The sequence below is a fragment of the Passer domesticus genome, chromosome 7, assembly GCF_036417665.1.
Source record: "Passer domesticus isolate bPasDom1 chromosome 7, bPasDom1.hap1, whole genome shotgun sequence".
NCBI classification, from domain to species: domain Eukaryota; kingdom Metazoa; phylum Chordata; class Aves; order Passeriformes; family Passeridae; genus Passer; species Passer domesticus.
Genome location: NC_087480.1, coordinates 57,092,066 through 57,118,367, shown reverse-complemented (window position 1 = coordinate 57,118,367; position 26,302 = coordinate 57,092,066). Strand labels below are relative to the sequence as shown.

Sequence of the window (26,302 nt, the reverse complement as noted above, 5' to 3'; positions counted from 1 at the left end):
TTTTTGCAGTATTCTCTGTAATGAGGAAACATGGCTTTTAAAAGAAAAACAGCAAATAAACCCAGACCTCAGTCTGCATACAGACCACACAGGAATACCAAGCATGCACAAATGCATATTTAGGGATAAAACTGCCAACTTCTATGAATGTTTTAGACTTCAAGTTTTCACTATTCATACATCTATCTTAGCCTTAAAACCCTTCTATTCTCCTCTTTCCCAAATCCAGGGAAATTACAGGAAGGAAGTTAGTTGAAAGCAATGTTTCTGTTCCTTTTCTTTGTGGCCTAAGAAAAGGCCAACTTCCTAACTCCCATTTTCATTAAAGGAAATAATAAAATTAGAGCCTGTTCTTGGGTACTGCTCCATACAAGGTCTGGATTGGACTTTTGGGTGATGGGTACCACCCACAGTCAAAAAATACGTAGGCTTAGTCCCGTGGACTTCTGATGATATCTCAACATCCCTCATGGTATCTCTTCTTCTTTTAAGAGAAATAAATAAACTACCATTATGTCCAATGCCACAGGTGCTGACAATAGCAGGTAAGTGAGGAATAAGGCCTGTGGTTCTCCCTCACCAATCTCTTCCAGAACAATCAAAGAATCTTGGAGCATTTGAGGCTTTTACTGGGTAAGAGTGGTGGTGGTTTTTAGGGGGGGGGTTGCTGCTGGAAAACAATGCCCCATTTACAGGAAAAATTCAGTGCAACTACTTGAAACAAACTTGGATAAGTGTTTCCTAACTTCACCTTTATACTGTGTGCACTTTAAACTGTAGGTGAGTCTCCTTTGGCAAAGGCTGCTGCTTGCTCAAGAAGCTTAACAGTGCATGTGTCATCCTGACATTTTGGGCCTGATGGTGCTAAAATGAACTTTCACTCCTGCACTCACTGCATCAGACTCTCAAGGCATTCAAAGAAGTCTGAGGCACCTGAGTTTTCATAGAATCTTAATCCAAGGGACAGAAGTTTGAAGACAATAGAACAGTTCTCCATAAAACTATACAAATCTACATATTCTCAGTTTGTTCAGGAGTTTAATAAATTGGTCTTTTTCACAGAAGACTGGCAGAACTTCCACTGGAAGTTTGCTGGAAATGGCTAATTGACTTGAGCTACATTCTGTAGACATTTTACATAGAAATCTATCCCAGCAGTCAGTTGGAAGGATATTTTATTGCTCAGCTGTATAGCTGATATTCAAAAATGTGTGGGTTTTGCAATTTCTGAGGCCAAGCTTTTACTTTTTCAGGAAGCAATATTTCCTTCTATGATTAATGAGTGTGTTGAATTGTCTAAGGTAGGGAACAACAGCTCATGAAATTACTGTCATGAGCTATGGGAAACAAAAGGGAGAGAGTGGAACTAGATCTCCAGCAGGAAAACAGCTGGTAAAAAATTAAGCCAACTGTGTTTCCAAGTCAATCCTGGAATGCAGCATGCAAAACAACATGTGTTCAACCAGAAATCCTCAAAAGAAAAGACCATTTCATCAAGCAGATTAGCTGCCTCAGAAGAAGGACATTATAACCAACTGAGAAACTTGTTCCTCTGTAGGTCTTCTTTTCCTTGATTTCCTTATTTTCTATGATTCCAACAGGAGCTGAGAGCACTCAGCATCATAAAATAGGGGAAGCTTTAAGGGAGTATGACAGCAGGTACTGTCTCCAGACTAGAACTAAACACATTTCTTTTGATACTTACTGGTTTTCTCCTAAGACAGCCCACACTCACTAATCTCTTCTACACCATTAGTCTCACTCCTGCCTCTCAGTGGGAATGAGAAACTGCAGAAAATTCTACCACATCCATTAAACTTCACCCTGTCACTCCATCCTCTGATCACACCTTCAGGGACATTCACCCAACTGCCCCATGGGCAAACTGCAAGACAGAAACTTTACCAAAGCTCTGGAAGGCAGACATACAGATTTTATATATGTATTTATATATATATATTCACAAGAGCAATTGTTTTATCTTAAAACCTTTCTAAAACAGAATATACTGCAGGTTTTGGCAGTAGAGATAAAATATTACGGGATCCAGCCTTATTTTGTTTTTCTCATCCAAATATACACATTGTTATAACAGAGAAATAATTGCATCCAGAATTATTACTGCTGCTTGATGACCAAAATGCCTCATACACTGCTCTGCACATGAAACTACTGCAGATATTCATCTGGCCAAGAACAGCTTCTTTTGGGTGGAGGAAAAGAAAAGAGGCATAAACATGGTTCACTTAAAATGCAGTGACAAAAATGGCATTTGAAGGCCTGTGTTCAAAACAGTCCCATATTGTTATTACAGATGGAAACAGTGAGGGAAGAGAAACAGAAGAAACAAAAGCCAGCTTTTGTGAGTTCCAGAGCAATCCCTTATGATCCTGGGTCTTGTATAAGATGATTTGGAAGCTTTGGAAAGGCATTCAGGGTCTCTCCCTGAATAAGGCACTGAAACACACTGTCTTCCATGAGCCTGGCCCAGTGCCACGACAGTTTCTGCATAATTCATTGCACGTTTTGCTAAGTGTTCTCTGTATATCTGTATAGATGTATACACATAGACATATATGTATTTTTCCATATGTTTTCCTGCAAAACAGAAAAATGAAATAAGTTCCAGAATGGAATACAGAATTGAGAATAAGACAAACATAGTACATGTTGACATGTCACACGTGCCCCAAAACTAAACCAGAGAGGCATTGATTTTGAAAGTACCCTAAGTCTGTAGATGTAAATTATTTCTTGTTTAACAAAGTTTTCATATAACTCAGCCAGGAGGGCTAATGTTTGACTTCCCAAGTACCTTCTGCCCTTTTCAAGCCCCATCATCTTTTAAGCTTATTAGCACTATTCCTAGCAATTCCTTGTGTCATTCTCAGTGACAAAATGTTGATTAGGGACAAAACTATTTTTTCCCCACTCTTAGGTCTCCAGAAGCAAAGAGCAATCCTGAACCTCATCATCTTTGAACATAAAATGCTTATGAGATGTAGTAAATAGATCACTGTTCTTATGAAAAGAATGCATATTCTTCAAGTATCATTGTCCATGTATCTTTTTTTCTGCAGTTGAACAGAGATTCAAGTAGAGATGCTATTCTTTCCATAAGAAATACATGAAGTATGGCATTATTTTTCCCCTACAAGTGGTCAGTGATTTAAACACTGCTTGAGACAGTTTGTAATCTAATGACACATGTAACAGACACCAATGGGTCTAATCTTACTTTAATTTGTCTAATTTTTAATCTATTTTCACCTCACATCTTCTGCATCAGCAAGCTTCACAGTTTGTTCTTTGTTTTCCTTTTGAAGTAATTGCTTAAAAGTATCATGAAATACCTTTGCATTTTTTGTTATCAGAATTAGTGAACAAGGACCTGCATCTTTAACAACTGTGTCTGCTGTGGCTATAAACAAAAGCCAATAAGAACAGTCCATTAAGAAGTCTGATAAAACAGATATATCATGTTTCATTTTACAAAATATTGTGTTTTCAACCCTTTTTGATTTGTGTTTCCCAGTCATGCTTTAGTGGAAGTCTTTAAGTTCAGGGTTCAGATACTCATTTGTTACGCTTCAATCACGTGTGTAGATTGGAATTATCTGAAAACTGGGGCCTTGATTTAACTCAGCTATAGCTGTTACCTCCCACGTGATGGGATTGTGTGAGTTCACATTTTATCTCAGTTCTTCTTCTTCTTCTTCTTCCTCTTCCTCATCTTCCATTTCCTCTTCTGAGCCATCCTTATTCTTTGAACTGTTGCTGAATTCAAGGTTCCCTTCAATATCCAGTACCTGTAAGTGCTTCAGGTTTTGGAAGGTACTTTCTTTCAGTGCTCCAACTGCAATCTTATTAAACCTTAAACAAAAAACAAAAAGGCACCCCTATTAAAATAACCCCATTTTTATATACAATACAGAAATTAGGGGACTAAGAGAAAACCATTCTTCAGCTACTCTATACTGACCCAAGTTACTCTAAGTTTACACTGACTCAAAACAGCACTCTAGAAGTGCTGACTCCTCTGGATGGGGGAAGAAAAAAAATCAGAATATTGGAATTCCTCCCCCACAAATTCTTTCTCTTGCTATTCTCCTTTTTCCTTCCCAGAGAGGAAAAGCATCTGCTTCACAGCCCATATTTTAAAGTATAACTGATTTTTCATAAAATTCTGTGTCATTCCTTAACAGTTTAATTCTTCACCTACTAAACTCAAAACAAAGTAACCCTTTAAACATAAAGCAGTCATTTTTCAGCTGTTATTTGCATTTCCAGGAATACAAGTAAACTAATCTGCAGTTTATGAACCTGTCACATATACTGGTCTGTTACTTTTGAACATGCTTAGAATTGTATTCTGTGTAATATTCCATGTGTATATTATTGTTTCACAGCACTGCAGTGATTAATGGCCTCCCATTAAAAATATGACTGAGCTTGGGTGGAGTTGCCTTCTGAATATGTTAGCAAAACTGTTTTGCAAATTCCTTTTCTCTTTATATAGAAATATAGAATGTGGTATGTGGTTTCTGGTTCACATCCAAGCATTCACTAAAATCTCATAAATGTGAGCAGCTGAATAGACAGACTGCTCTAATTTACACCAGACTTTGTAATTTTATTTGCTTGGTATGGAATCATTCATCCATAAAGGTATGCTCCAGAACTATTCAGAACTACAGGGCAGTTTAGCTGCATATAGTCAAAATAAGACCATATTTAGTCTTCTGCAATCTAGACTTTTTGAACACAGCCATTTGATCAGCTTAATTATATATTAAGGAATTAATAAATTATTTCTAATTAATATTTTCAATAATATTCCTTCAGATTAAAACTGAATTATATTACAGGGACAGATTCCCTTCTTGTGCTATAAATCTCTGCTTCAGTCAGTTGTTACTGTGAGTTTACATTACATGTAAAAAAGGTCAGTATCTGTCATCCACAAAAACAAAGTCCTCATCCAACTGACAGAGTGGGAAAGAAGCCAGCAAAGCCCCTAAACTGGGTTACATAACTGTCACAGTTGTAACTTGTCACTTGTTTCTGACAAAGCTGTCAGGGGAATGCACACAACTCCAAGATTAGTCACACACACCTCACTGGAGGGAGATTTTGTCAAAATCCAGGGCCAACAGACACAGGCAAAGCTGCACTTCTACTAGGGGATTGTAAACTTTTGGCTCTCAGCTGAATATTGGAATATGACATCATGTTAAACATTAATTGCCCAGAATTACTGGCATGACCAGTCCATTCTAAAAAGCATAAAAAAGACAAGTTCTCTAAAAAGAACTTATTATGTGTATCCATGTAGTTTCTGAGCAGATAAATGTAGTTTTGTCACACATTACTATAAACTAAATATGCTTGTTCAGAAAGCAAGGATTTTAAATACTATCTAAAAAGTAAGTAATTATAAAGTAGATGAAGAAGGAAAAAAATCTTGTGTGTTGAAGTGGAAGCTTGACCTTACCTGAGGTAAATCCCCTTTATTTTGGGTGTGGATTCAAAAGCATTCTCTGAAACCGTTGTGATCTTGTTGTTCTGGAGATACAGATATTCCAGAGATTCTGGCAGGCCTAATGGAATAGATGTCAGTTGGTTGCCAGCCATGTCTAGTGACTGCAAAGAAGAGACAAGGAGGGGAATTTAAATATTAGAAGCACTCCAGAAAGAGATTTAAGTTTGAAGTTATATTTATTATAGAATAAATTCATTTAATCTGCCTCCAATTTGCAGCAAGGTAAGTGTGGCCAAGACAATTCTAGTCTCTTACACTCCTATGGAGCATCCTGATTTCACATGATATGTCATGCTGGTTTGTTTCAGAGTTCCAACATTTCTTTATCTCTGTCCCCAGGCATTAGCCCATGTCTGTTTAAGTAAATTAAAAACAGGCTGGGTTTCAGATATGCAGGAGAATTCCTTGGCATCTGCTACTGCAAACACTTTGCTGGCTAAGGATGGTGATAGGTACAGTTATACATAAAACCATCTGGAAATATTCTAACATGGAGAATGTATGAAGACAGGAGGACTAAAGGTCATGGTCATTTCTCAGATTAATTTTATGCAAGAAAACTGATCAATGGAAATGTTTTTTATCCTGTATTGTAGTATTTTCATATCACCAACCTGACACTATTTATCCACTACTCAAAGCCACACTTCTGCAAACAATTGTCCTCATTCCAGTGTTTTTATTCCTCACATAATGCCAGTCTGGAAAACAATTATCATAGAACCACTGAATTGTTTAGGTTGGAAAAAAGCTTTAAGATCATTGACTCCAACTGTTAACCCAGTACTGCCAAGTCCATTATGTAAATGTCTTGCTTTGCAGTTGCAGAGTCTCCAGTGATTTCCATGGAAACAGTGTGGACTGAAGCATTTACTAAGTATATACAAAATCAGGATCTTTAGGGAGGGTTATTTGCCAAATTCACTCCAGTGCAACAACTCAGAAACCAACTGTGCAGTTAAGCACTTAATGATAAAAAAGATTCAGCTGGAAACAACCAGCAAGAAGTAACTCTGTTCCAAAGAAAAGCAACAGCCATAAATGCCCCATTGGTCCAGTAGAACTTAAAGTCTGTGCCATTATCTGAACCCTGTGGGGATGGCCAGTGGTGGAGTCAGCAACACCTCTGGCTTTACACCGACCGCAAGGGAGGGAGAGCAGAGCAAAAGTTCCACATAATTGTGAATCAGGACCTTTGAGAAGGAAAGCTCGTCATTCCAACCAGCAACTCCAGCTGCCCAGCAGGGATCATGACCCATTTTTGTTTGAAAATAAAACAACCTACATTTTATTAAGGTACTGCAAAAATCCAATCCCAGCCGTCTGTAATTTTCAGCAGCATTTTCCTTCCAGACTGCTTTGCATGTTAAATATATTTGCTCACACCCATATCAGTGAGGCACCAAACAAATACAAAAGGTATTATTAAAGCCAGGGACCAAACGTGCAGCTGATGCAAACAGCTCTGCAGCACTGTTGCTGCATTGCTGGTTGACATTGACTGAGAAACAAGCTATTGGTTATTCCCAGACACAAGGAAAGGGAAGCGTTCCTATAGATGAAGGTCAGGATTGTCTGAAAACACACTGGGGGCCAGTGTGACATATGCTGCATGTCCTTATCCCTGAGCTGCTCTGAGATGTGCACACTTTGCCTGTGCAGTGACCTGACCATATGCCCCCTCCATGGCTGCTGTATGACACAGGCAATACCTTTCACTGCAGGAAAGGGGCCGTTGCCTAAGAGGAAATGCAGACAAATCCTTCAGCCGCCGTAACAATTCTGAAAGGTCATTTTCCTCAGCACAAATGTGATTGTTCCTGCCTGCCTTATGGTTTGTGTTTAACTTTCTCCAACAATTAAGCAAATGAGAAGACTGCTGATTGAATCCAGACTCCGAGCTGCTCCCCAGGTGCCTTAGCCAGCTGAGCTGCTAAATCCTACAGCTTGGCTTGTCTGACTATAAGCTGATGTGGGGGCTTTGAGAATTAAGAGTGTTTTTGTTTATGCATTCCTTCCTCCTGCTGTCTCTATTCAGAGCTGATTTTAAATCTTTTGGGAGACAAGCTATTTGAAAGGCCTGATTTCAGTTTTAATGACAACATTTGCTGATGTTTTTCTGAAAATATAGGACACTGTCAGGATTCAGAAACAAAGCTGGACTGGCCAGCAGTGGAAGGTACCCACCTCTGGCACAACAGCACATCATTTCTACTCTAGAAACAGAGTGTGTAGCACTTAAAATGCAACGCCAAAACACGAGGACCAAACACATTTAGTATTGCTGCTACATAATTTGATTTAGGCAGACAGATGAGGATATCAACATCACTAAAACAATTAGAGAAGGTGGTGTTTCTACCTGAAGACTGCTGAGTTCTCTCCATGCTCTTGAATAAATTGAATTTACTTTCAGTTTATTGTTGCTCAAATACAGTTCCCTCAGTTTTGTCATCCCAGACAAAGTCCCTTTTGGGATGATGCTTATCTCATTCTCCTTCAGCTTCAGAACCTGCAAGTTCTTTGGAAAGCCATAAGGCACCGTGTGGAGGTTGTTTCCAGAAAGATCCAGGGACTTCAGTTGCCGCAGTTTACGGAAGGCCTCCCGATGGATCTGGGGGCTTGTGAGCTTGTTGTAGCTCAGGTTCAGCTCTTCAAGGAAGTAAGTGGTAGCAAAGTCATTCCTGTTAATCTCTGAGATCTGGTTATGAAGGATCATCAGTGTCTTCACTCGCCGGGGCAGCCCGCTGGGGATCCTTTCCAGCATGTTGTTGTACAGGTGCACAGTGTGCAGCTTCTTTAAGCCATGGAAGGCTAAGGGGTGAATACCTCTGGCTTTTAATTTGTTATTGTGGAGCAGAAGGTACTCCAGGTTCTTAATTTGGGTTAAGACATCTCTGTCAATCACCTTAATTGCATTCTTCTCCAGGTGGAGGAGGACGATGTTTCGAGGTAAACCACTTGGTATTTGTGAGAGGTTATTGCTGGACAAATCCAGATATTCAAGACTAGACAATTTCCTTGGGAAAGCAGGAAAGAAAACACTTTGATTCTGCAAGGTGAAACAATAACCAACTTGTTCAAAGATTTTGCAATCTTTGCTTTAGAGCCTTTTTACCCAGCACAGCTCCCACTACTGACTGCCCTTTTCTGACTTGTCATATGAGTGATGTGGACACCAAAACAGGGAGCTCCCATATTGCCATCAGGGATTAGGACTTGGCACTGCCACTGCTCCCCAGTCACACCAGCAAAAGAACATGCCAGAGTCCTCAGACACCCAAATTGCCACTGAGCTGAGGCCTGAGATCAGTTGTGCAGTCCCAGATAGCAACATATGAGCAATTGCAGTGAACAAATACCACAAGGAAGATGCCATGGGAGCACCACCAGAACACAGAGTTTAGCTCTGCTTCACAGAAATAAAGCCTGAGCATGAGTAATTTCTGTCTCCCTTAAAGTATTTGCTGAAAGTGAAAGGCAGGTCTGCTTTCTAGAGGATGAAATGTTACTTTTATGAAAAGCAGAAATGCTAACTTAGTGTCCTAGGCTAAGGTAGTGAACTTCTCATGACCCTCCAGTATTATGGAAGTGAGTCAGGGCTAGAGCTGCTTTGTGTAAGCTACTGAATCTGGATTCCACGGTCTCAGTTGAAGCTAAATTAAATCCTCAGACCAGCCACTTATAACCAACTGGATGTGGATCAATGGTTGTTCCACAGCCAGGACTGAGGAACCCTGTATTCCCTTGTATTTTAAGTTAGTTTCTCAGTTCAAATTAGAGTTTTAATCTGCTTGACACGACATAACCCACTGCAGATGACCAGAGAGTTTTCAGGAAGCAGGAAGGCTAATGTGTTACAGACATTACTTACTGCTTACTACACTGCTGCTCCAGCTATCCAAGCATGCTCTGAATAAACAAATATAATCTTTAGGTAAAATGCTTCACTGCTGCCATTTGAAAGGTTTCCCCAGGATGGGAATATCTTAACAGAAATTATATGTCCAACATGACCTGGAGGTGGACTCAACACAGATATAGTAACAAACTAAGGGAGGTTTCTGGGAATGGGAAATGGAAAAGGAAAGCACAGTTTGGTACATTTTTGTGTCGAGATCAGGAGGGTTTACAGACCTAAATTATGGGCAGGACTGATTGTATAGTCTGGATTTTCAGGTAAAACAAAGACAGAATTCAGTGCAAGCAGAGAAAAAAAATTGTTAAACTTTTGAAGTGCTAAGTCCCAGGCTAAATCTAGGACAGCCAAAGGCTATTTCTGTTGCACCAGTTGGTAGGAAAGCTTTTGCAGCCATCTGGCTCTTGAGCAGCACCACTGCAGCCCTGCCTGCTCCAGCAACCACCTGCACTGGGGTACAGCTGGGCATGGGGCATTCACAGCTGTGTGTCTGGGGCTGCTTTCAAACCGCTTCCACAGAAACCCACAAGAGGCTCCAGGGAAGATGAAGGTCTGGCTTTAATGCCCAGTGAAGTGCCCTAGAAACTGGAAAGTCCCAGGTAACCTCTGTTTTGGGAGAACAGAGAGTAGCTTTCAATGTTGTTCTGTGTGGCTGTTCCCAGAAGGGATTTAGTACCTGGTGTGAGTGGGTCTGTGACAGGTGCAGTCTAATGTTCAGTGTTGTGTCTTTTGTATGGAACAATTCTGCCACCACTCACCCAGACCTTTGCTCTTGAATGGCAGCATCTGCATCTCAGCAGTGAAATATATAACACCATCCAGCTTTCAATAACTTTACTTTCTACTGTGTCCTTTGTTCAGCAGATGCAGGACTGTCCCAGAGGGGGCAGACAGACACAGAGGCACACAGTGCACATCTCAGTCTCACCAGAAAGTTTCGTTGTCCATTCCCTCATTAGACAAGTAGTTATTCTGCAAATACAGCTCCCGCAGACCGGCGAGCTCGCTGAAGGCTCCTTTGGGAATCTTCTCCAGCTTGTTGCTCTAGAGTCACCAGAAGCACAAAGCACAGTATTTGGCATGAATCAACACAACATTTGGGTTCTGTTCAACTAACATGGGCAATTAAACTTCAGAAGGGCTAGACATTAAATATTTAGGAGACATTATAATGTGATGGACAGACTGGACCAGATTCATTTGTCAACTAAAGTAAAGTAGAAACCAACACAGACAAATTTTGCTGAGTGTCTCAATAAATAGTAAAAGAAAAAAAATCACATCTAAAATACACCTGTCAGATATTTTTGGTCTATTTTTGGCTGCCTCTCATTTCTCATCATCCTGGTTTTTCCAGTCAAAATATCAAGGTAAATGTTACTACTGACAGATGGTCATCTGTCATTTCTCTGCTCATCTCCTCTGTCCTTAACACAGCTGGGGACAGCAGGGAAGGAGACAAGTTCAAAGTGTAATCCTCACAGTGTGAAACCCCTTTGGGAGATAATGATTATCTGTAAGTACTGAAAAATTGCAGGGGACAAGTACGTTCATACTTTGGAGAGAAATTCCAGCAATTTAAAGGACTTGACTGGTTGCATTTACTTTTCTTCAAGCTGGAGAAGCCTGGTCTCTAGAAGACTTTAACAGGATTCTGGTGAAACCTTCAAGGGAAAAGAGAGCTGGGAGGCAGCACAGAGCTGCCTCAGTCCAGGGCTGATAACAGACTCTGGTCTCTGCACGTCCAAGGAGCTGTCAACACTCAGACAAGCAGACCCAGGACTCCCCACCGCTGTGGCTCTCCCATTGCTGAGGCTCAGATCTCCAGCTCAGACATGATGAAGCGTTTTTATCAGAATCAGATGACATGGAATTAAAAATGCTGGAGAGTAGTTAACAGCACAACTCTGCTGTTGCACTATGGCTGGAGGAGTTGTAGTAATAGAGAATGCCTGGTCCAAACTGAACTGCCAGTTCAGTAGCAAGCAGCAGCCACTGATGGTGGGAAGCAGTGGTCTATGTAAAATGAGCCAGTGAGCAAAGCCAGTACAGAGTGGGTAAGCAGCTGCCAGGACAAGTGGCATTAGGGGCAAACTTAACTGGGAGGTCATGAAGACATGGCCATGGAATGATGCACTTCCTGTTCTAATATGTATTAATATCATTCTGTGCAGGGAGGCCAACAATGCAACCACACGGGGATTTGCAATACAATTTCTGTGTTTGATTCTGCAAACACAAAAAGGCATTTCTGCCCCCTGTGAGCATTCTGGTGATTTACAGGAGCACACTATTGCTTATGGACAAAAAAAAGGAAGGAGATGGGACAGCTACTGTTGAGAATACAGCAGGCAAGGCTTAAAGTGGGCCTGGGCATGTTTCCAGGGGCACTGGGATGTCTTGGCTGTGTGGTGTGAAACCCACACAAATACAGTGTTTTGTCACAATCCTAAAAGATTACAAAATGTTGTTGCCATTACCTGTAAGTGCAATTTATATAGTGCTGGAGGGAGATTCTTTGGAACATACTTCAAGAAATTGCTGGACATGATGAGTATCTCCACATTATTTGAGCCATTGAACATATTATCAGGTAACCCAGCATCTGACAGTTTGTTGTTATGAAGATACACAGATCTGTTGGAAGGAAGCAAAAGATGAAGTTCAACAGATAGGGAGATCTGGAGTTGTTTTTTTACTGAGAGAAAGCTTAGTTTAAAACTTAATTTCAATCTTTTCTTCTTTCCTTGAGATAATTAGATTTGTTTTTGAAATGTGCCTTTTAATTTAGCAAGGGATACAGATGTAAAACCAAATGGTTGGCCCAATACTCTCTGAAATTTAGGCCTATTCAAAATCCAAACCTGCACATGAATACAAATTTCACAAGTGGCCTTAACTTCTTTACAAGAAACTGAGTGCAAGTCTGGGACTGTGCAGCACTTAGAAACACAGAATGTCAGTGTGGGGACCCCACTCAGAGGGTTAGAATTCATCTCTTTTTAACAGATATAGCCCCAGTTTTAGCTTCTATTTGGAACTGAGTCTGGACTGCTTAGGCTTACAAAATCAGCCTGGATGTCTTGTAAGAAAGAATCATCTCTTAACCCTCCATTCTTTCTGCTCCAATGAAGGCTGGAAACACCCCAGGAAACCGTTTCTCTCCTACTCCTAGAACTCAGAATGGGACACTGACAGAAAGACAACAGATTTACTCAGTCTGGCAGACTTTTCTCTTTTCTGTGCTTTGGTTTTTAATGAGCCATTGGGTTCAAGAGACAGAGTTTCTTACTTTTCCTTACACAGGTTTCAATTCTGTACAAAGCAATGTACCTCTATGAAGTTATTCCTCCTTTTCACTGGCTTAATTGCTAAATTAATTCATTTTGCTTCTTTTTAACAAAATAAATTATAGGCTTTTAGTGGCTTTGATTACCTCTTCCTTTTCTGTGTTTACCCCTAGATAAATTTGTAGAGAGAGGTTAAAACTGCAAAAGTGTCAAAGTGAGCTTTTTTAACTTGTTCTTGGATTCTCTACCAGTAGCAGAGAACTTGGCAACATCCTTCTGGAAGGAAGGAAAGGCTCAGTATGGAAATACAATTGTGTGATCACACACTCCAGGGAGTTCAGAGCTACACTGGAAGTATTGTTTACCCTGCATGGTCAGCTGTACTTTTAACTCACAAATATTTGCCTTTCTGAAAAATTTACTCTCCAAATAATCAGTCTGAGATTGTGAACTCTGCTGGGGTCAAAAAAAAACCCAACTGAAACAACTGTGTTGGGATTTTATATGAGTAACCTTGGAAATCAATTAGCTCTTATTCTGATTAAAATTTGTGTTCGTATAGAAGAGTGTGAAAATCATTTCAGAAGAGTCAATAATTTTAATATGGAATCAAAACACAGCAGCATCTCCACCTGAGATTAAGGAAGAAAACATTAATTAATCTAGCTTCTTTCATCATGAGATACTGCCAGAAATCTGTGAGTGACTCAGCCCTTTCAGCTTCCAAGAGCCTGAGAGACTAAAGGCCCAGGAAGTGCAGAGCAGCTCCAGCTCTCAATGAACTCAGTGGGAATGGAGAGTTCTTCAGTTCTTCACAAGGCTGGGCTGCAGGGGCTCAGCTGGGTCAGCTGTAATTAACTGCTTCCAAACCTGGCTGCACAAATTGCTCCCAACAGTTTGGGATGTCTTTACAGGATCTGGGTGGTGCAGTGTGTGGATGCTGCAGATTACTCAAAACCCATGCAGAAAAGCCCACACCTCTGGGTGCCTCTGAGTTTGACATGGATGTGCTGCTGTCAGTCCAGATGAGAAAATCACAGGCTGAACTTAGCAAAGACCTTTGGCAGCAGATCTGGAGTATGAACCCCTTCTGAAGGTGCTGAAGTGTTTACCTTGAATAGAACTGAGTTACACTGCACTGAGTATTGTCCTGTCCACCTGATTTTACTTTTAAAAATGAGCATTTGATAATAAAACTGGAGATTTCTAGACAGCTAATCTCCATTTTGAGAAACTTAATTGCTCTTTTCAACTCAAATACACAAATAAAATGGGGACAACCTCATTTGATATTTGCAGAAATGTCTGGCAGCAAGCAAAAGACCTTGGAATGTGTTTGTTTGATCTTTCATGCTGAGAATAACAAACAGCTTCTTTCCAAAAACACAAGTAGGTAATAATACAGTTTAGCCAGATATTTTCTTATCACCCACCAACTGCATCCAAGCAGTGGCAGAACACCAGTATTGTTTTACTTCCCAGTCCCTTACCTCAAGTTTGGTTTCTGTCCAAATGTGAGCCCATATATCTTAGTGAGATAATTGGCTGCAAAATCTGCACTGATCAAGGTATTTGGTAGGAATTTTGGAGCCACTGTTAGCTGTAAAAGAAACATACAGGGGAGTTCCAATGAAATGTTGCAAATGTTTTAAACAAGTATTAGAGCAGCAGCAAAACACTTTCAAATTTATCTTCCCTAAACAGGCAAAGATAAATTAAACTGAATGTAGATTTCATGAACAAAAACAAATTGTCCTCACTCACTAATCTCTCCGGGAAGGAGACGGACTTTTGCTCTAAGATATGAAAATGTTTGTTTTGGTTGGAAGGGTCCTGTCTCTTTTTGGTGGAAGAAATCAAGAAATTGTTATTCAGAGAGCAAACACTTTGCTTATTATTGTTCCTAATTCCTCAGCCTGCTGTGCCAAAAAAACTCCAACCCCCCTCACAGCGACCTACTGCTCATTCTCTTACAAAGTGTGTTGTGGAGGGGAGGTGTCACTTCACACATCTGCCCCACTGCAGCATTTATGATGATCTCTGAAGGGGGGATTCAGGCTCCCAAAGAACAAGGACCCTTCTGAGCCAAACGATGGAATACTGAATGGCACTTCAAAGCAAAGGGTACAGTAATACCTTGTTCAATAACCAGTGATGCACCAGGAAGGACAGAAAGGCCCTGTCCTCAAAACTTTAGAGCTGAAAACAGGTACAGGATTGAATGTGTTGCTTTTGTTGCTGTTTTATCAGTGGTTTTAAAAGCTAACCCTAGAAATGCCTGCATCTCAACAAATTGGTGGGGTGAAAAGCAATGATCAAAAAAGCTCCATTTAAGAGGTAATACAATAGCCAGGTTCACTGAGTGGCTGTTAATAACAAAGTCATTCACCCACAAACCAAAAAGACAGGTTACAATCCAGGCTGGATGGAGGGCAGTTTTCTGTCCTCCCAGAAGCTTTATGCATCAAGATAAAGCCCTTGGGAAACAAATTTTTTTAACACAATGCTGTGCCAGATGATCCTTGAGTAGAGCAGACACTGAACTGCAGTCAGCAGGTGCAGCCTCCCTGGTTACAGGTGTTCACTGCAGTACCAATGAGACCACTCTCTGTTTTCTGTGCACTCCAAAGGGAGATACTGAATTCTCTGAGATCAGGATGGGAAACTGGGGCAATGGAAGGGATCTGCCTTCCAGCCTGAAGTTCATGGAATCTGTAATCTTCCTCTGTTGTGTTCCTCTGTAATCTTCCACAGCTCTGTTGTGTGAAACAGAACCTGGTTCTTTCAGCCTACAAAGCACAGCAAGACTCACATAATGAGAAACATATTTTTCTAACTTTTATTACCATAAAACTGCAGTGGCTTATGAATAATAGTGTAAAACCAAAAATATCTAAGATATGAACACTTTATGAAAGAAGAGACACTTTATTGGAGAACTGCCTAACCCAAGCCTATGTATTTGTCTAAAGCTGCCTACACCCCTCTCTGCTGGTATGTTGAGAGTGCATTAATGAACTCCATCCATGAACTTCCAATTTACTGGACTCATAAAATGGTCTCTTCTTTTTTTTAATGAATACATTATTTACTGTTTTCATTTTCAGATGTCCCAAAACCTCCATCCTTAGCCTGTCTTAAACATTTGTGTGTCACAAACACACAAAAAGATCTTTCCCACAAATCACACTCCTATCAGCATTTCCAGATGGTTTGTGAGCACTGGAATGAGCCATTCTGCATATTCCTGCAGTTGCTCTTGGCTTTGGTGGTAATCTCTCACCTCCTGATCTGGGAGATATGATTTCAGGGGGCTGGATAAAAGCACTCATCTCTGACTGAGAAGGTCTGACAGTGCCTCAGAAAGAAATAAGTCTCTGCCATGATGTAACACTGATAATTCAGACACAGGAAACAAGACTTAATCATTTTCATACACAGTGGTACATTAAAGCTTTTCTCCAGTCAATTAGGTCATAACTTTTGTACAAAGCAAAGGGCATGGCTCAGACATGTGAAATGAGAGACATCAGAACCACAAGAAAGAGGAAAGAGAAAAAGAAGTTTAATCCAAAAAGAGTTTTCACTTGCTCAGAATTTTGCTTTGGCATTTCAGCACTTGGTCATGAGACTGATTTTCACTGATTACCTTCTTGAAGGATTCATGCTGGATTGTCTTAAGTGTTAGCAAAAATAAAGTTGACTTGAATAGCTTTGTCTAATTTATTGGCTAACAAGAAGCAATCTGCCATTTCTCCTACTGCAATTTTCTTTCAACTTTCCTGCTGCACCTTCCTTTCCATATGGCAGAGTGTTTCTCCAGATTTAACTAATGAATTCAGAAGGTTAATACAAAAGTCAGATTTGAATTGTTTGGATTTTTCTTGCTTGGATGAAGCTTTTATAAAAACAGAAGTGCTAGATTGAGGTGAATCCCATATCACTTTGAGGATATGGGGAAATACAAACTTTCTGTCATCAAAATCACCTGCTTGTAGTCAATAATGACAGCTCAGGATCAGGTCTATCATTTGGTGGAACAATGTCTCTCATTAATAAGGTTTACTGTGCACTCTGTTTGAGAGATACAAAACATGAGAGTGGAGGGAAAAGTTGGAAACTACTGCAGCCACTCTTTACTTGAAATATTTGTTACTCACAGGCCACAGAAGGCTTTTAGTCTCTCACTTTTCTTTTCTCTGACCAACTGTGCCAGTTTAATGAAAGATGATTTAGCTACATCTGACAGGATCACAATGGAATATAAAGCAGCATTAAGATAATCCATAAAACAAGAAGCAAACTACCAGCAAATCCCTGCTCTCCTCCAGACACCACAGTAACTTGATCCCCAGTGTTTCCTGCTGCAGAGGAGATGCAGTTTGAAGCCAATCTGGTTTGTCCTGGCTTGTGATTTATAAAGAAATGTGTTATTTTTGCGGGTCCACAACTTCTCACTATAACTACTTGTGACATTCGCTGATGTTTGCAATTTCTTTTGGGATTCTTTTCTCTCTGCAGCAAAGCCAGAAAAACCAAGCACTTTGTTGTGTTACACAGGGAAAATCAGAGTGCTAGGTTCTGGAATATTAGTCACAGTCTGGCTTGGTCCTTTTTATGGAGTTATTACTGCCAAGACTGTTACATGGAAATGGTGCTTGAAAGAGAGAAAAGAACACAATGTTACTGTACTTAGGAATGGGTTCTATTCTCAATCACTCCATACAGAAATGTATGGAGTGATTCTGGATGTGTCTTGGCCTGACTGAAACCTGAATGTGGCCACATGTATTTAATCAGAACATCAAATAGTCCCAGATTTTAAGAGGATAATAAAATATATATACAGACATGCAGAGAGAGAGAGGGTGGGATGGAAGGGCAGGATTTTTGTAGACAAAAAAGCTCTGCCTGATGTTTTAACTTATATTTTTCTGTGGGTCTTAATTTCTTCTGTAGCAAATATTTGTGGACAACTACTGGAAATAAAGGAAGCCATAACAGGAACCACCCAGATGCAAGGGTATATAAGAAGCTATTTAATTTCCTTGCTAGTTTTGGCAGGAAAGATGTGCTTCTGTCAATACATCCAACCTGGGTCACAAAAGGAAAGCACCTGGGATCTGCTCCATCAAAAGAAGAAATACAGCTCCTACCACTGCAGCTAAAAGAATAAATTAATGACTGGCACAGTTTCACTGTGTGGGGGTATCCTGCCCATACCCAACCTAATAAGAATGAGAGTCAGGGAAAACTGGATAACTTTTTACAGATCTTGATGGTTCAAACACAGGCAGTAGGATGTGTTTGTTCACAAATTTTTCAATCTGCCTTATCTGATAAGGCAGCATTTCACATAATTTCCCCACATACAGGCAGGAACCAAATCTGCATGCAGCTGATCCAAAGCCTACTGAAGACAATGGTAATTTGTGCATGCAAGGGCTTTCTGTACCTCCTCACACATGGGAATCTTTTCACCAGGTGCACAAATAAACAACTGTTCAAAATATACCTGCATGTGTAGCCTCTAAACTTCACATACTGTTTTGACCTTAGATGAACCTGCATTAGAATATCACTTTAGGACAATTTTACTTATGTAGTATATACATTTTAAAAGAATTGACAAGTTGCTAATTTAATTTTCAGAATCCAATTAGAAAAGAGCTCTGAAAAGCTTCAGAGCCTCTCACCTTATTGTTTGCCAGGTACAGGTAATTCAGGTTCTCCAGATGCTCAAACGCTTCCTCTGGCAACCCTTAAAAACAGGAATAACTAATCAGTGACATCAGCACCTTACTGCCTTTCTGAGTGAAAATACCAGAGGGCAGCTTTCCCTCTCAGTATCTTCCATATGAGATTGAGACACTTTTTATAGCCACTGAAACCTCTGATTTAGACCTATTGATATATGTATTTTTTAATTGGAAAAAGAAAAAACAAATCCACAAACCAAATCAAACAATACACACTTGTTAAGAGCAGTGGAGGGCTATTTAAAATCCTGATCACACAAGGCTTGTGGCCAAGCCCACTGGCAGGTGTCAGGTACAGAGCTGTGCAGATCTGCTCTGTGGCTGATTGTCAGTGCTTGGAGCAACCACACTATCTGAGAACCTTCTCCTGTCATTTGCACAAGATTCTGCAAGTCTTTTTTCTTGCAAGGGTATAATCTGAGGTTGCTTAGTGATCAGATCAACCTGATGTATGACTATATTGCTAAAATAACCTGCATGTCACAACCTTCTCTTGCTCTGCTCCTCCACAATTCAGGTGTCCAACAGTAACCAGCTCAGAGAGCTGGTCCAGCTCGGGGCTTATCCTCCCCCAGTAATTATTAATTTTCAGCTGAGTCACTCCACATCCAGCTGATCACACAAGCACAATTGCTGTCACAATGGAAAGCCTGCAAGAAACGCTTTCACCTGGCAATTGTCAAACTCAAAGCTATTTTCCATGTCCAAACACGTCGGAAACTCAGGGCTGCACTGAAGCTTGTGAAAGAAAACATGAAGGCCCAAAGGTAATAATGTCAAAAGCTGGATATAATAAGCACAGCTTTCCCTGTGCTATGTAAGATTGCTGTGCCTTGGGGTTCATGTATAATATGCCCACATTCTCAATAAATTTTGTTCTCTATAATTTCAGTAAAGATAAAAAGACCATTCAGATCAGTGGGTGACACATAAATTAATAATAATTACATCTTTTGTATCCCATATCCTCCTCTCTTACTGTTTACTCCAATTCCTCTGTTTCTTTTACTTTCCTCACTAAACCCCTTGTTAAGTTTCTCTAATAAGCATGAGACTGAACAAGCAAAACCTGCCTATAAAAATCAAAATGGTTTGAGAAGGGTGGAAATGTCCTTATTTGCAATATACATATAAATTCATACCAAATTTGACACGGACAAAACTGGACCAAACTGCCCTGACTGACTAGACTGAACTAAACAAGGTCATTCAGGAGGAAATCATTCAGCATGTGGATGTTTCTGGTTCTCAAGTGCATTGCATGGAAGTGCCTGTGGGACCAGAGGGAGTTTCCTGGATGAGGAGATCTCACGCCACAGTACACGAGCTGCTGCCAGGTCTCCTCCAGTGGTTCAGCAGGGCTGCATTCCTCCACACTGAGTATTGTGTTTCGGATGATAAAGTGTCTCCATGCTCTGTGTGATGGCCAGAGGAGTGGGGCTCACAGCAAACCACTCCGACCAAGCAATCCATCACCCTGGCTTTCCTTATCAGCTGTCACTGGTCTCACTGCATAAGCTGGTGCTCTGGAGGCAGAGCCTCTGTCCACCCCGTGGCTCACCTTTTGAAGTCAGCCTGTTGTTTTGCAAATTGAGAGTTTCCAGTCTATAAAGACGAGCAAGCTCTTCTGGAAAGATTTCTTCTATTTGGTTATTCTAAGAAAATGGAGAGTATTAATCATCAACAAAGTAATCCAAAAAGGATCCCAGTAAACCCAGACTGTGAACTTCAATAAAATCTGGAAGTGAACCCACCATGTCAAATCCTTGTCAAGACTTCTCTCATAATGAGCCAAACTCAGATTTCAAACCCAAAACATCCAAACCCAGGAGCATTTGAAAGCCCGACTTCTGCTCATCTCCAGGAATATCCAGCTTATGCACCAGAAGCACACAAAGAGTGTGATTATGCCTGGCAAGGCCCACAGTCCATCTGCCACAGCCAAACCTTGTAGCTGCAGCAAAGCATTAGTTACAAGGTTGGCACGGTGGATTTCCAAGCTTATGGCTTCTGTTATTCATGGGTTGTTTTAAAAGCCACTGGTCACGGGCAGGGAGCATCAAACCAGGCTCACTTGCACTGGTTCTGCTGTCAGGGGTGACTGCCATCAGATTTTCATTAACATGCTGACTAACATTCCACCAGTAATGAGTGGTCCTAGCTTTAGCATCCAGGGCACCAGTCAAGGACCACTGTCCTGGAAGCCAGGCCAGTGCACAGAAAGTGACAGCTGCAGCTCCAAAAAGCTTCTTTTCTTTTGGTAGCAGAGGCAGGAGCCATGGCTAACACACGCCTGGGACAGATCTGCTGAGGAAGGTGCCAGCTTACATTACAGTTTTTCTAACTGAAAAGTTCTAAACAAAATCTGCATTTCATCCATTGGACAGAATTGACAGATGGGAGCAAAAAAGCAGCTGGAGAAGGGCCAGGCACTGAAAACCTCAACCATAGCCATTTCTCCGAGGAGGCACAGCCACAGGGCTGCCATGGTCTGGCCCTTCAGGTGTCAGAGCACTGGCAGGGAAAGGACACCTGCCCAAATGTGGGTCACAGGGATCAATTAGCAGGAGCAGAGCATAGAAACCTGCTGACAATCTAGGACATCCTGATTCTTCTTCCTGAAGCTGGAATCTCACATCTTACATGTCCTTTTCATGACAAGACATGAGGTGTCTGAAGCAGGACCACTTGCTGTAGGCATGCCACTCAGTGATGGGTGGCACTGGCCATGTCACACCTGCTCCTTGCTGAGTCCATGTGCTGCAGGGAGAGGTGGGACAGTGGGGGACACGGGCTGGCCCTGCCTCTGGACTGGCTCACTGTGTCTGAACTAACACACCGTGCTGCCCAAAGAATTCCCTGTCATTTACCCCATCTTCTTCAAAGACACCTCAAAATGGAAGGGCTCCACCAGAAGTTTGGGTTGGCCAAAGGAGAAACAAGAAATAGTTAGTTTGGACAAAAATTCTCCTCATGGAGCTGTGGGAGAATGTGGAGCTCTTTTTCCCCTCCCTGCATGTGAGGGATAACCAGGTGCACTGGTCGAGCTCGGGAGCCGGGCCTGCTGCACCTGCTGCTCCCGCCGGGAGCCGAGGAGGGGCTGCGGGGAGGAGCCGGGGTTCAGGGGCGGGATGAGGGCACGGGGTGGGGGGAGCTGCATCGCGCCCTTACCTGCAGGGAGAGGTGGTTGGTCAGCTCGGGCAGCAGCAGCGGGAACTCCTTGAGGTCGATGCCGCCGCAGTCCACGACGCCCTCCTGGGTGCAGCCGCAGTCGCGGGGGCAGCCGGGGCCGGGCCCGGGCCGCCGCCGCTCCGCGCCGCCCTCGGCCAAGTCGCTGTCGGCGGCGCAGCCCAGGGCCAGCAGCGCCGGGAGCCCCAGCAGCGCCAGCAGCGCCCGGCCGCCGGCGGGCATCGCCCCTGCGGGCCGGACAGCGGGTCAGCCCCGGCCGAGCCCCCAGCCCCGGCCGGCCGAGCCCCCAGCCCCACCGCCGCCTTCCCGCTCTCCCGGGGCGCTTTCCCGGCCCCTCAAGGCGCTCCGGGGGCTGCGCTGCCCAGCCAGTGGGTCCCGGGTACGGCCGGGGCCCGGCAGCATCCCCCGCACCGGCCCCGAGTCCCCGAGTTATTTATTGCTTTTTTCATATTGAGAAACGCCAGATGATCCCACAGATGTAGGGAGGAGGTTATGCAATGTTAGTTCAGTGTGGTTGTCTGTCGTACCGTTCCTCACAGTTTTGCATAGGAAGAAACTCTTGTTATTTAAACACAGAGGCTGGTCAGGAGTGACTCTCAGAGGGGCTGCTGCATCGAACAGTAACAAAACCTTGCAGCTACTGAAAACAGAACGGGCTTCCTATGGATTTTGGACAGTGCTGATCTGAACCTACGACACTTGGCCAAAGTTCAGCTTTTATCTTTCTGGCAGCAGGTTAAAATAATCCAAACAGAAGTTGAGTATCTACTGGAGCAGCCAGCTGGCCCTAACCCAGCCCCTCGGTCCCACTTGCTGCCCTTCTCACATTTCACACATAAAGGTTTGCAGTCAGGGCTGGTTATGGCTTGTCATTTATCCTCTCAGCTATTTTTTTCACGGAAGAATTTGACAGCAATGAGAAAGGCTGACCTTTTAAGGTGAAAAGGCACAATGCATTAATGACCTTATCAAATAAATACTCTCTTCACCTCTGCTAACCCAGATTCCTTGTTTGCATCAGAAACAAGAACCCCACAGAACCAGCCTGGCAGCTGTCAGAGCTGTGTGTCTCCATTTACATCCATTCACAAGTCTTTGCAGCTTTGCACCAGGAGCTCTCACAGAGAGCTGGGATGCTTGGGAAGCATTGGAGACATCCTGCTCTCAGTCACAGCCGTTAAAGTCTTAAATAATTTTTTTAAACACTGACTTGTACTTGAAGAACTGGGAGGAATTGGGACTACAGGGCAGAGCATCCCAAAACATGGATGCTGGTTTTGCTTTAGTCCTGTCTTTGCTACAAACATGCTGGGTACATGATTTTAAGCATTTATCATTGTGTGCTTGATCTCTCTTTCCCCTACTCCACTATTTTACAGCTTCCTTATCTGTAATAGCTGAATATAATGAAATTCATCTCTTTTACAGAACTTTCCTTGTATGGCAGATATTAACACTGAGACCAAAACTGGCCATATGAGTATGCCAACAGTAGATTAGTAAAATCCTTAGTATTTGGTGACCTAATCTCAGAAAATATTTCAGAAATCTTAGAGAAAATAATCTCAGAAAGTATTTCAAATCTCTTAAGAAAGTATTTTTCCTATATAACAGCTCACCCTTACAGATACTTGCCAAAGAAACTATAGACAGAAAATCTTGGATGTACAGGTTTCAATCAGCTCTGCTGTAACAGTATCAACACTGTTCCCATAGCACAGTTACATTGTGGTTTTTCTTGGGCTCTCTATGTTTGCAACATGCCAGCTTTTCCACATCTGTTGCTGAAAAGATGCTAGAAAATTAACATGAAATATTCTATCTATTGCACACTAAGATTTTGGGGCAATCTCCCCCCTTATCGATATGCAAGTGTCTGCTGAAATGCCTTTGGAGGGAATGCTGCTCTAGCACAGGGAGACACTTTGGAGAGAGGAACATCTGTGTACATCTGGAGTGCAGACAGTAAAACCAGGCATGATGGTGATTTTCTTTTAGTTCAAAGAAAGGCTGAAGTAACTCACTCCACTTCAACTCATTCCCATGGGCCTGATTCAAAGCCTTGTTAAGAAAGCTTTTAAAGGAGTAGCTCAAAACCCGCTAGAAAGAGTCAGTCCCCTTGCCTTGCTGTAGGTGGGCTTTGGAGCAGGTCCTGCCACCCAAAGACTGAAGTGACACTGAAACCAACTCGGGTTTCTGTGGCTGCATCTTTCTGAGTCCAGACACAACTGATACCTGCACTTCAGTGCCTCACAGCACGAGAGTGCTACAAAAGGCACAGTCTCAAGAGGTAAACTGAAGTTTCAGGAGTTACTGAATGCTTCTCAGTGATTACAGTGCCCCCAATAAACAACAGAATCACTTTCAAAATATCTTATCTCTGTTACCTATTATTCCCCACACACATTCTCACAGGACACACACACAGATGGAAAAGCATCCACTGAAAGAGAGGATTCTCCTTCAAAATCAACAGGTTAACTGAATTTGTTACACTGAGTATCCTTGCTAAAAGCTGCAGCTGAAAGGCAGGCTGCTGCTGCAGGTTGTCTGACAAGCCAGCTTTTAAAAAAAATAGAAAAACTCACCTTTGCTGTCAGAAATGAGATGAATGGAGAAGAACATTTCTCTTGCCCCCACAGGCTCTCTCAGCTCATGCCATGTCAGTAACATGCACTGAGCTCAGAGTGAGTCTCCCCTTTCCAAGCCAGATCCTTTCCAGATGTGAGCAGCAGAACTGGAGAGAGTAACAGGCAACCCTCTACCAGTGAGAGCTTCCTGCACTTCCCAGCGAAATCGGAGAGGAATTTTCCAAAGTCACCATATAGGAAAATGTGCGTAGGAAAGAGGAAGCAGCTATGGCCTGAATATAAAGACTTGGGAAATAAACAATCTCCCATTACTTTTGTCAACACAGTTTGCGAGATCTGTGAGTGAAGCCAAAAGCCAGCATGCAGGAATTGGCAGAAGAGGCAGACACAGTGTGTGTGCTTCTGCATTTCACTGCAGGACACTGGAGCTGCACCGTTACCACATCTTTGAGTTTAGCTGCATTCAACCCAAATCTGAATTCCAGGTGGGAATGTCCTCCCATTCTCTGGGGGTCTGGTTCAAATTAGCTAGGAACAGACAGATCAGCAGTTTTTCCTGCATTTTATCTCCTTCCCCTTTAAATCTCCCTCCTTTTCAACACATTAACTGATCTTCGGGGACCAGGGATCAATAGGCTGAAACTACAAATGTCTTACAGGCAGAGTCCCCAAATTTGCTGTGACACCCCATCCACTCAATCTCTTCTTTATCTTCTATGCCCTGCATTACAGCAGTAACATCAGAACTTTTCACCACTTACACACACACACAGACACAGACACTCAGCCCAGAAGCCCCACATTTCTTATTTCCCCATTCTTGGTGAAAGAACAGGAACACACAGTTGATAACAGTATGCTCCAAGTGCAGCAATATTCCCAAGAAAGCAACACAGTGTTTTTTTTTCCCTGACAGCAGTTACTATATTAAATATAAAGCCACCTGTTTTGTGAGTGCCCCGCAGTGCTCCATACAGTACCTCCACAAAACCTGCAGAAGATCTGTCCTCACCAGAAACACGACCTTCTTGCTGAATTCCAAAGAAGGAACACTGATTCTTTCCTCTCCACTCCAGCTGAACTAAAGTCTAAAGCAATTAAGTTACTTCCTCCCTCTCTTCATCCAGGCTTATATCAACTGGAACTGATCCCCCTGTGTGCCACGTGGAAGTTTGAAAAGTTAGAGTGGGAAGTGTGTTTTTACTGAAACCAAAATAAAAACAAAACAAAGCTGGCTGCTTTTTCCTGGTGACTCAGAGATCCAGGACACATTTGCCTGCTACCCTTTCTGTATTACAATACCCTGAGTCCATACAACAAAATGTGCACATTTTTTTCAGGGAGGAGGAGTAGGGGGATTACCTCACTCACTATGGAGGCCAGAGCAGCCCACAAGGGAGAAGAAGTGACCAGCATTCAATCTTCCCCAAAAGTGCATTTTTATCTGTGTTTTTCCTGTAGAAGTATAGTAATTTGTGGTCAGGTAGCATCTAGAGGCAGTACAGGGCATTATAAAAAGAGGGGCATTGTGCCTCCTTTAGTGGGGAAAGAGAGGCACACAAGAGTCAGACACCAGACATCCCATGTGCAAAGGTAATGCACCCTCACAGTGCACTACAAATTATTTGTACAGGCTTTTTTTTCTCCAAGTTTTCACTTCTTCCATATCTTACTCTCCTACATCAGCATACCCCAGACTCACAATCTCCCTTCTCCAGGCCCAGTGCTGCATTTTCATCATCCACACAAATTCTCAGGAAAACCAGAGCTGGAGTCAAATGTGTTTTAAAACTACTCTGACACACCACTAAGCCAAAGGCTTACCCTGCCTTGGTACACGGACTCAGGAGCCACTGGTTTTGTTCACTGCAGCTTTCTGGAGCTTTCAGAGCAAAGAATTTCCACTGCACCACTCACAGCACAGAATGTGTTGAGGGAGACATTTCCATCAAACTTGAGTCTTTGTGCTCTTGCACGTTTCCCGCTGCACGGGCCTGAGTGGTGGCTGCAGC

The 26,302-nt window shown here is 42.2% G+C and overlaps 1 protein-coding gene across 2 annotated transcripts; it reads right to left on the bottom strand.

The window, feature by feature from the left end:
* Positions 1 to 1,926: 1,926 nt before the first annotated feature.
* PODN (podocan) lies at positions 1,927 to 26,302 on the bottom strand. Of its 2 annotated transcripts, XM_064428901.1 has the most exons (12): positions 25,271 to 26,302; positions 24,288 to 24,575; positions 21,682 to 21,926; positions 20,072 to 20,165; positions 18,448 to 18,512; positions 14,242 to 14,351; positions 11,942 to 12,098; positions 10,390 to 10,505; positions 7,905 to 8,562; positions 5,495 to 5,643; positions 3,660 to 3,873; positions 1,927 to 2,598 (listed from the first exon to the last, which is right to left on the bottom strand). In XM_064428901.1, the coding sequence occupies exons 2-11, from the start codon at positions 24,370 to 24,372 to the stop codon at positions 3,693 to 3,695; spliced, it is 1,860 nt and encodes a 619-aa protein (XP_064284971.1). In that variant the 5' UTR covers positions 24,373 to 24,575; positions 25,271 to 26,302; the 3' UTR covers positions 1,927 to 2,598; positions 3,660 to 3,692. The 2 variants fall into 2 exon arrangements, with proteins under 2 accessions (XP_064284971.1, XP_064284972.1); XM_064428902.1 differs by lacking the exon at positions 24,288 to 24,575.

Coding starts and splice junctions, on each gene's coding strand:
- PODN (XM_064428901.1), bottom strand. CDS start 24,372: ATGTTACTGACATGGCATGAGCTGAGAGAGCCTGTGGGGGCAAGAGAA. Junction 14,352..18,447: donor TGTACCTGGCAAACAATAAG/GTGAGAGGCTCT, acceptor TTTCTTTTACAG/CTAACAGTGGCTCCAAAATT. Junction 12,099..14,241: donor GGACAGAAACCAAACTTGAG/GTAAGGGACTGG, acceptor TCCTTCCAACAG/ATCTGTGTATCTTCATAACA.